This window comes from Brienomyrus brachyistius, chromosome 2 (genome assembly GCF_023856365.1).
Source record: "Brienomyrus brachyistius isolate T26 chromosome 2, BBRACH_0.4, whole genome shotgun sequence".
NCBI classification, from domain to species: Eukaryota; Metazoa; Chordata; class Actinopteri; order Osteoglossiformes; family Mormyridae; genus Brienomyrus; species Brienomyrus brachyistius.
The window spans coordinates 10,927,515-10,938,174 of record NC_064534.1 but is presented as its reverse complement, the minus strand read 5'-3'; the positions used below and the strand labels follow the sequence as shown (position 1 = coordinate 10,938,174).

Genomic DNA, 10,660 nt, shown 5'->3' with positions numbered 1-10,660 from the left:
TAGCCTATAAACCAATTACTGCACAGAGGTTTGGCTGCAAAGCTACAGACGTTACCTGATGTGACCAACAGGAATAAGGACAAAGTGCTGGAGAGAGAGAACGTTAATTCCCCAAAATGTTGACCCAGCAAATATGTCCATTTCGGCCTTGCGTGGGCAGGTATGTGTTTACTGTGGGCCATTGTGGACAGAGCAAACCCAGACTAATCCTACATGCAATTCCACAGCAGTTTTGCCCTTTGGAGCCCCACCACAGTTGGGCTTGTCCACAGAAAACCCACACAGGCTCCCTGTGGGCCAGCTCGCACTAACTAACTAGCTAATATGCTACTCAGTTCAGCTTTGTGCAGCCACACGGTATACTACGAATTCTTCTCGTCAGCCGTCTTGATGAACGGAATGCATCATGTGCGCCTCTGTGTCTAGGTATGGCATCGATTAAAGGCCAAAAAACATTTTGTCCGTAAATTACGTTTTTGTGCTTTCAAGATGAGTTTGTGACTGCAAGATTTTGTGCTTGCGGGATGATTTTCACAAGTTTAAAATTGATTTGTGCAAATAGACAATTTACACACCCAGGTCCCATAGTGTTGGGCCCACTTCTACCCCACATTTCACGTCAGTAATGGGTCCCACAGTGGGCTGCCCCAATTTTCAGCCCACAATGCCCCCTAAAGGAGCATGTTTGCTGATTTGAGAGTCTCGTGGGGGCAATGAAGATATTTAGCACCTTAAAGATGTGTTACTGCTGTATGACATGTTTGGAGCAATGCAAACCTGGCCAGTACAGAATAATAAATAATACAAATATAATTGTTTACATTTATTCATTTGGCAGACGCTTTTATCCAAAACAATTTATAACGAGGTGATGGAAACCCAGCCTCCCTCGTGTCAGATGTCATCGGTCACGTGATATCGCATAATAAAAGCAGGTTCGACTCCAAGCTTCGAGTCGGTGGGCATCAGAGGTTCTTCGCATCGGAACGGGAATATTGATCCTGGGTGCCGAAATTGCCATCTCTGCTATTCATTACTAACTTGTAAGAAAACTATGAAGTGCTGTCTCGCTTTAATTCACTTAACGCTGGCTGCGTGCTGTTATGCGGACTTTGCGCCACCGATCGTCAAAGTCAGTTTGGACGAGCCACCGAAAGAAAGATGGGCACCGTTGATGGAAGTGATTGACGTGAGCTATTTCAGAACGCTTCCGTCTCTGATTATTGAGTAAGTACAAAGCCCATCACAAAAACTGTGAACTGTGTGCGCAACGAAATCTGATTATACTGCATGTAAAATAGTCAACTTGATGTCACTTTAGCTTTTGTGTAATTCTGCTCACATGACTGCTTCGCATTCTTTGTGTTTATCCAATTTTACGTGTTATACGAGTAAACAAAAACACATTAGCATGGTAAGAGGCCCCTGGGCTTTTGAGTTGTCAGAGGGCCCCCTACAGGGGGGGTCTCGACATGGGGGTCACTGATGATAAAAGAGGGGAAATGGGGATGATGCTAAAGCTTGCTCCGTATTCGCAGCTCCTTTTCCAGTACAGCTCAAATGCTGCGCAGCCAGACACAATGACGCGAATGCACCTGTAGGGGGACTCATTTACCGAGACTTACATCCAGAATTTCGTTTCGCTTTCGATTCCTAGTAACATCATGTGATGGTTATCCGGACAGGGGCCCATGGAAATTAAAGAGTTTGGGGAACTCAGTATTTGCTTCAGTATAATTTTGGAAAGTAATTTCCCTTGTAAATAGACTGGGTCAAAGTTTACATCGAACAGGGAACATTACTCCTGTGCACATTGTGTGACATTTTTTGACAGATTTCCGGCAGGAACTAAAGGGATTTTCACCTTCAAATCCAGCTGGGAACATTGGCTCACATACACAATGATAGACATTATTTGATACAATTGAACAACTTGCAACCAGCACCAGGAGTAAACATAGTGAAAATTGTGCATTTTTAATTGAAAGCATATTTGTATTGTGCCTTTAAGTGTTTATTTTAGGGCGGTCCTCCTGCCCTTTTCAGTGGGGTACCTGCGGAGTGAGCAAAAGAATATATATACTGGGGAACATTGATTCTCTTTCTCGCGATTCTGATTGTACTGTGTTCCTGTTTGAGTTTGGCCTGGGTTTCGGCTGTACAGGGTCCACTAAAGTTCTCGTTTTTTTGTGATACGCCTGTTGCGTGTTCATTTCAATATGAACGTAGCTGTACCTGTCCAACCCAATATCTCTTCCCATAAATGTTTCATTTGGAATAATTACCATATTATATTCAAAAATAGATCCCTGTCCTATCAAAAATGGTTTAACAATGATATAATTCAAGTATATCATCTAATTAACGGTGATGGGCTGCTAATGAATTACACTGAATTTCTAATTACTTTCGGCATCTCTGGTCCCCCAAAGAGTTTGCTACAGTCGTGGTGCTAATCCTTACGGGATCATAATCCTTCTTAAAGAGGCAACGAGACCAGGGACAGCTTTCCAAAAAGGTTCGTAACGCTAAGTAGTTCTCGCACTTACGATCGATCGTTAATGAGCATGCGTTTCCAGAAACACTTCGTAATTAAAGTAGTTTGTTATCTTGCTCATAGATTTAGGAGTGCTCCGACTCGCTTCTTATTTTCTACGTCGTTCTTTATTTGAATTTTTGCTTGCTGTCCCGTCACAGAAACACAGAGATGAACCAAAACAGAAGACAAAAACAAGATAATAATGCTGGACAAGATAATAATGCTGGACAAGATAATAATGCTGATGATATAGGCCTAATGAGTGGTTACTATTGTAATATAAGACCATAATGATGACTACAAATTAGCACAAGTGGGCTCGTTGTGGTAACACCTATGTGCCATTTGAGTACATAATAGGGTTATGCACAATTCAGAACTGACTTGAGAATTACCTTAAATTAAATTCATAAATCGGTTGAAAACATGGTGCAGAAACACATTTTGACTTTGGGGAGGATCTTTCGAAGCTGGGGAGGAGCCAACAAAATAGTACTTTAAGTTTGTTTGTTAATTCTGTAATAACTAAGGGTTTCTGGAAACTCACGTAGACTCATTGTTTACTTACGTTGTTCGTTATCCTGGTCATTATTTGCTAAGATCAATTCTGGAAAGCCACCCCTTTTTGTTTACCAACATTTGACCCTAAAGTAACCCCAGTGGGTAAGATGTGTCTGCCTACTAATGTAAAATACAATAATCGTAAAATATGTTTATCATTTTAAAACCTATATTATTAGTGCACCTTCTGCTGTATCCTATTGGTCTATATTTGTCGAAAATATCTAGAACCTTACATACAAATATCCCAAATAAAGTAAGGGAAGTTTCTTTCAGAATCATGCAGAGATATTATCCTGCAAGTCATTATCTTTTCAGATTTTAGTAAGCTATATTTTCAGGTGGACCTGAAAATGAAATCAGCTTTGAACCAGGCAGAAATCAAGTGATATCACCTGTAGACATAAACTGTAATCCTGAAATGAGTTTTCACTGGCTCAAAGCGTTTAACTTCTTGAACTCCTGCCTGGAAATCATCACATAATGGCACCCAGTGTGTATGCCGTGTGTTCCCCGCTCCTTACTAACTCGACGAGACAAATACTTTTTTTGATACCAATATGTTCTTCAATCACTTTCAACTACAATAAGAATATATTAAACATTACAGCACTAATCTTTTATTTGATTAAGTTTTGTTAGCTATTAGTTAGCTACTAGGGGATCCATCTTAATCATGCGTAACGGGATACGGCGTTTTATTTTTGCACATATGGACACCCTTATGGGGGGCGGCATGGTGGTGCAGTGGTTAGCACTGTTGCCTCACACCTCTGGGACCCGGGTTCGAGTCTCCACCTGGGTCACATGTGTGCGGAGTTTGCATGCTCTCCCCATGTCGTCGTCGTCGTCGTCGTCGTCGTCGTCCTCCAGGTACTCCGGTTTCCCCCCACAGTCCAAAAACATGCTGAGGCTAATTGGAGTTGCTAAATTGCCTGTAGGTGTGCATTTGTGCGTGAATGGTGTGTGAGTGTGCCCTGCGATGGGCTGGCCCCCCATCCTGGGTTGTTCCCTGCCTTGTGCCCATTGCTTCCGGAATAGGCTCCGGACCCCCCACGACCCAGTAGGATAAGCGGTTTGGAAAATGGATGGATGGATGGATGGATGTTTCTGCCTTAAGGAGACTTCAAACTCATTAAAGGGGAAAGGGGGGCCCGTGAATGTGTTCCCGCGGATAAGATTTCAATAATGTTAGAGGCGAATGTTCACGCGGCCCGGTTTTAATTGTGTTTTGGTCCGTTCAACGCATTTTATTCATCAAAACTGGACGATCCCGTAAAATACTGGGACGGGTTGCAACTCGAGTTTTAAAATGGTATTAAACAAGGTTGGCAGAAGCCCATAGCGTAAGCCCCGAATATAACCTATGTGAGCCGAATAAAAATCGGCGAGTCCTAAGAAATAGAGAGAGGCTAGCTGGCATGCCCTTATTGCCCACGGAGTGTAATGGTGTGCGCTTATGTGCCCTGCGATGGGCTAGCGTCCCATGCAGTACATACATCTGCCAGTGCATTATTTTGCTTGGGAGATTCTCCAGGGAACCCATTGTTGGATAAGTAGCTGAAAGATAAGGAACTGCCTTTATTTTATGGTGATTCATTTATAATGGGGAAACCTTGATCCCTGTACATTTTTATTCCTGTTATAGGTCATTTGTGCCGAGCTGGTTACATCAAGCCATCAGACTTGTGATAGAAACTTTGGAAGATTACTTGCCACAGGACTATTTATCAGAAATCCAGGGACTGGCTTCCCTGTCTGGAACTGACTCTACTGACATCATCCTCCTGAACTTCGGCTATGAAATCTCAGCGTATGTACTCAGTGCAGAACCAGTGCATTTATTGCTGGACTCCGTACTATGCATTGCATGTTTTATGGTTTAAGCTAATTCTTCAGTGGACAGGTGAAAGTTTTCAAGCGTGTATGCTCTAACCGACCAAACACAAAAGCTGATGCTAAGATTGCAACCTCTTCCATGCCTTAGGTATTGCACGAGTATCGTCGCACAGGACACAAATGGCCGTATCTACCACGGGAGGAACATGGACTTCCCTTTATTCAGAGACATTCTGAGAAATGTCACAGTTGATATTCTATTTATGAAAGATGCAAAGGTATGTGGTCTTGTGGCAGCTTCTAAGCCTGAATGTTTTTGCTTTTGTTGTTATTATTCTTTGGTTTACATTAGTGGCTTCGGTAATGTTTTTTTGTTACATAATGTTACGTTATATTTTCTCTATGTTATGTAAAACATTTTACAGAACAGTCTTACAGGACCAAACCACTTATAAATGTATTTCTTTAGGTGGCCTATAGAGGGACCTCCTATGCCGGCTATGTTGGCCTGTGGACAGGACAAAGTGCAAATAATTTCACCATCACTGGAAATGCGCGTCGTACGTCTGACGTAACATGGAGGGTCATGGGTCACCTGTCATGTGCTTGGCGGTATAGTGGTCTGATGACTCTTTGTTCGCAGTTGCTGGGAGTTGGTGGGGGAGTGTCATCTGGGCCTTCATATGTAAATTCACACCAGCCAGCTGGCTACTGAGACACGTGGGTATTCGTGTAGTTTATTTATTTATTTGGCCATTTCTTTATCAAGTGCTTTACAGCTGTTTGAAAATGTCAGCTGCATTGTAATTAAGGAAAACAGGCAGTTATTCTATAGCCTTCTAGACTTAGAAGTAACACAGCTAATATTCAGTTCAGTTGAATGCTGTAGATTTTTTTTGTTTAATTTTCAAATGTATTTTTCTGGCATATTAATTACCACAGAAAGAATGTCATTCACTCATATTGCTTTTGAGAGATGCCTGACATTTCTAGGCACCACATCGTTAATAAGAAGTGATTTCATTCCAAGAGAGTGAGCAGTAAATAATGAACATTTTATGTTACATTTCTGTTGTGGCTGATTTAATCTTTAAGCCCCCAGTGCAATGTTTAGGTTCAACTCTTGGTCTAGCAATAGTTATCATACTTTTTATATGTTCAAAGGGCTCTGTTTTTGAATAATAGTTTGATGAAGGAGATGCTAAATATTAGAGCATACAATAACCATTGTGACATAACAGAATTGCTTGTGTTTGGGGGACCGGGAACAAGGACGCAGTGGACAGAGATACCTTAATTGAAAGCCCCTTTGACATGAATAGAAGCATACCCGTGCCTACCACTGAGAATACTGAGGTCAAGTCCTCAATATTTTTTCTGCAGCTCCAATAACCACAATCCATTACAGGGCAGACCTAGGAATGGCTAATACTTTTGACTTCAGAATGTTTGAAATCCTGGTTATGGCTCTGAATTGAAGTGACTGTTCATCTGTAATTGTTCTGAGGTAGAGGGTGACCAGTTATGATAAGGACCTGCTCTGTGTCGCTGTCAGACCCTGGCAGAAGCAGCAAGCTACCATGATGCCTTGGAACGCTTGTCTAATGTTCCCATCATCAACTCTGTCTACTACATCGTGGGCGGTGTGCAGCCGGGGGAGGGCGCTGTGGTGACCAGGGACCCCTGGGGATCAGCAGACGTGTGGAGTCTTGATCCTCCCCATGGACAGTGAGTGCCCTGCCCCCCCCCCCCCCCCCCACATTCATTAAACACATAGCAGTTAAGATTTAGTTCTGTACAGGTAACTGCATTTTGGTTTAGTCCGGTCACACATGTTTTATAGTTTTGTTTTGGCTGGATCCTATTCCAGATGGGTACAAATATACCTTCAGATTTAAAAAAATATATAAACTTAGTTATATATTGTACTGTACGAAACTCTTAGGCAGTCAAGGAAAATGTTTGATATTTATCTGGGTAGGTAGCATATATTTGTTCAGAAAAACACAGTTTAACATTAGAACATATGCAAATTGAAAATGAATGTCTTATGTTCTCCAAAATCCTACTGCATAGCTGGAAACGTGTTGGATAGATAGATGAACACTCCTTTGATTTCCAGACCTCTTTTCAGTGGCACCTCAACCATTCCAAATGTATTCATTAAATTTCACTACCAGCTCAATTAATTAACTTAATTAGTAAAGTCAAATAAAAAAATACATGGGTGTATTGGACAGCTGCATATGCTGAGGAGTTAGGAAAGGTTTTTAAATGACAGAGCTGGAACCCTTTGACAGACATGTCAAGCATGTTAAGCTCAAAACTGCAGGGATTTTAGGAACTATAGCAGCTTAGATCGGAAACTGGTTAACAAACAGGAAGCAGCGGGTAGTTATAGAGGCACAATGTCACAGTGGGCTTGCGTTCATAGTGGGGTACCGCAGGGTTCAATTTTGGGGCCATTATTCTTCCTAATTTACATTAATGATATTGACACCAATACATATTGTCACGGGAGATCGGCAGCGATCGCGGTCGAGCGAAGCGATCGTGCTGATCGGCAGGCAGGAACGAGCAGACAAGCCGAATTCAGGGCTGACAAAGGGTTTATTAAGAAGACGAGGGCACGAACATCGACTGACATCAATGACGGACAAAGGACTCGGGTAAGACACGGACTGAAATACACAGGACTGATTGAAAATAAGCAGACACAGCTGGGTACAATCCGGGAAAGACACGTGGGTAAGCAGGGGGCGTGACACACAGGAGGAGCCGACGAGCAGGTCATGACACATATAGTAAACTGTTTAAATTTGCAGATGACACCAAGGTGGATGGTGTAGCAGATACTAAACTAGCAGCACAGAGGCTACAACTGGATCTTGATTTAATTAGCAACTGGGCTGATACCTAGCAGATGAAATTTAACGTAGATAAATGTGAGGTAATCCATGCAGGGAGCAGAAATATAAAGTACAGATATTTTATGGGTTCCACTGAAATAAAGGTAGCTGATTATGAGAAAGACCTCGATGTATATGTTGATGCTTCCATATCCCACTCTCGCCAGTGTGGGGAAGCAATTAAAAAGGCCAATAGGATGTTGGGTTACATCTCTAGGTGTTTGGAGTGTAAGTCAAGGGAGGTGTTGCTACGATTATATAATTCCTTGGTAAAACCCCAACTAGAATATTGTGTGCAGGTTTGGTCATCAAACCTTTAAAAAGGACATTGCTGCCTTGGAAAAGGTTCAACATAGGGCTACAAGAATGATTCCTGGTCTTAGAGGAATGTCTTATGAGGAGAGATTAACTGAGCTGAATCTGTTTAACCTCAAGCAAAGGAGACTAAGGGGGAACATGATCCAGGTACATAAGATTCTAATAGGTCTGGATGCTGTTCAAGCAAATAGCTATTTCAATATTAGTTTAAATACTAGAACTCATGGCCATAGGTGGAAAGTAGTGGGAGAACATTTTAAACTAAATTTGAGGAAGCACTTCTTTACACAGCGTGTAGTTAGAGTATGGAATAGTCTTCCTGCTAGTGTTGCACAAGCTAAAACCCTGGGTTCCTTTAAATCAGAGCTAGATACGATTTTAACAGCTCTGAGTTATTAATTAAATTCTCCCCAAACAAGCTTGATGGGCCAAATGGCCTCCTCTCGTTTGTTCTTATGATGTCATACTTTTACACCAATCAGAAGGTAATTTAAACATCATTTTCATTGGCTGTCTGGGACATATTTAGGAATGTCCCCACATATCACTTCTCTTTTCCTGGATCCCTTATTATTTACAGAAATTATCACAAGATAAACTGAAAGTACTGCAATAGTATGTTCTTCAGTACTGTATTCATTTTTTGTTTTGCCTTGCGTAATGCACTTATTTCACTGCATAATCTTACACACCACAAGAGTGACATGTGATTTGTCCTGTCTTAGTTGGTTCAGGGTAGAGTCCAACAAAGACCACTGGAAGACCACACCAGAGGATGACGAACGTAGGTGAGGCCAATTCTCCAAACATCATGCTGTCATTTAAAACAATCGTCGCTACTTTTCTAAAATGGAATATTTTACTTTTTTTCCCTCAGAAAATCAGCCATCAAGGCATTAAATGCTACTGGTCAAGAGAACATTAATTTGGATTCACTTTTTAAGGTAGGTAGACTAATCCTTGCGCATCCTCAGTACAGTTTGTGTTTACGAGCCATGTCAAAACTGTTTCATTTGACTGGGGAAAAAGGCTTCAGTTCAGCAGCTAAGACTTATTGTTTTGACAGGTGTTGTCAGTAAACGTGACATGCCGTAGGTGAGCAGAAATCATTTTTCTTCTCTCTATATAATATTGCTGTATGTTTCTATGGAGAGCAGTACAGTCGGCCATATGCCGTGACAGTGTAGCTTTGAAACGTTGCCTGAATAGTGCAGCGTGTCGTTCTGTATTCTCCGTGGCTGTGAACGAGTTGTTTTCCAGGAGCACGATTTACACAACAGTGATGAGCGCTGGAACTCCTGAGAAATATCGTACCGTAGTGAGAGAGGTAAGGAAGGCTGGATGAGTGGCTTTTTTCAGAATAAACTCCAAAGTGCCTCGGATATATTCTGTCTTCTTAAGTCCAGGCTTTTGGCTTTCAGCTTCAGTAGTTAATTTAGGTATTTGCTAGAAAAAGCAACAATACTTAAAACAATGTTCTTTGTGTATTTTGGGAGGTAACTGACAAAAGGGATGGGATTCGTCTAGGTTTTATTTACTTTAATATCAGTATAGACAACATAAAATATATAAAATAATGCTCCTGTCATTTCTCACCATTGACCGTTAACGTAAATACACTTAAATTTCACTAATCAAATGTTTTCAATGGAAAACATATAGTAATAACAATAAGACATAATAAAAGAATATGCTTGATCAACTAATGTTTCCTTTTTCATTTTTGGAAATGCAGCATGGATGCAATTAAGACTGAACCTGAAGATCTACATGAGTGGCTCCTGGCTCCTGATTGGCTGGGAAGTTAAAACCACAACAGCTGTCTGTGTTTGGTTAGGAATGATGTGCTTGTAGTCCATGAATTACCCCTCAGTTTACTAATCAATATGCCTAATCTTTTTCTTTAATTTTATTCACGCACATTTTGTTATAGATTAAAATTGTGACCTTTTAAATCTAGGTAACAACTTAGATCTACTTAAATTATTTAAAAAATCAGCTTTTTAAAGCTTGAAAATGTAACTGTAATTGTTATTACGACACTCAAAATAGCTATAAAGGTATTGTTTCATATTATTAAAATAAAATTGGTAATCACATGTGGTTACATTGTTTCCTGTGTGTAATCATCTTTTATTCCCTCGTGACGTCCTTTGTAGTGGTCTTGGCAGGATCTCTTCAATGCCCTGGCACTTGTTCACTATCCATTGTTGAGCAAGAGCTCTGAATAGAGAATAGTTCTGATGCTATGTAGATAAAGGCAGTGCTTTGTGATTGTTCTTTTTGCAGTGACGCAGACGCGCATCTCTTCTCACTACAGTTGGTGGCACAAGCAGAGCGGCTCACCAAAAATATTCTCCGACTGCAACTTGCTTTATTATGATTATAAAACCATTAAAGAGAATGTAAAAACTCACAGAACTTTTTGCTCTCATTTGGGTTGTTAGATCAAATGTAGCCCTGATGTAGAAACTAAATGACCTTCTGGAAAGAA

The 10,660-nt window shown here is 41.0% G+C and overlaps 1 protein-coding gene across 2 annotated transcripts; it reads left to right on the top strand.

Annotated features, from left to right (window-relative positions):
• The first annotated feature begins 905 nt into the window (after positions 1 to 905).
• Positions 906 to 10,273, top strand: LOC125726735 (N-acylethanolamine-hydrolyzing acid amidase-like). Of its 2 annotated transcripts, XM_049003161.1 has the most exons (11): positions 913 to 1,227; positions 4,749 to 4,913; positions 5,088 to 5,217; positions 5,409 to 5,499; positions 5,583 to 5,659; positions 6,495 to 6,667; positions 8,892 to 8,954; positions 9,044 to 9,110; positions 9,233 to 9,261; positions 9,427 to 9,493; positions 9,902 to 10,273. In XM_049003161.1, exons 1-11 carry the CDS (start codon positions 1,055 to 1,057, stop codon positions 9,914 to 9,916), a joined length of 1,050 nt encoding a protein of 349 aa, XP_048859118.1. In that variant the 5' UTR covers positions 913 to 1,054; the 3' UTR covers positions 9,917 to 10,273. The 2 variants fall into 2 exon arrangements, 1 of the variants encoding a protein (XP_048859118.1); XR_007388378.1 differs by lacking the exon at positions 9,902 to 10,273 and having other exon boundaries at positions 906 to 1,227; positions 8,892 to 8,950.
• The last annotated feature ends 387 nt before the right edge of the window (positions 10,274 to 10,660 follow it).

Excerpts from the sequence above, each read along its gene's own strand:
- LOC125726735 (XM_049003161.1), top strand. The coding sequence starts at position 1,055 with ATGAAGTGCTGTCTCGCTTTAATTCACTTAACGCTGGCTGCGTGCTGT. Across the intron at positions 6,668-8,891 it reads CTTGATCCTCCCCATGGACA|TTGGTTCAGGGTAGAGTCCA; the intron begins GTGAGTGCCCTG and ends GTCCTGTCTTAG. Across the intron at positions 8,955-9,043 it reads CCAGAGGATGACGAACGTAG|AAAATCAGCCATCAAGGCAT; the intron begins GTGAGGCCAATT and ends TTTTTCCCTCAG.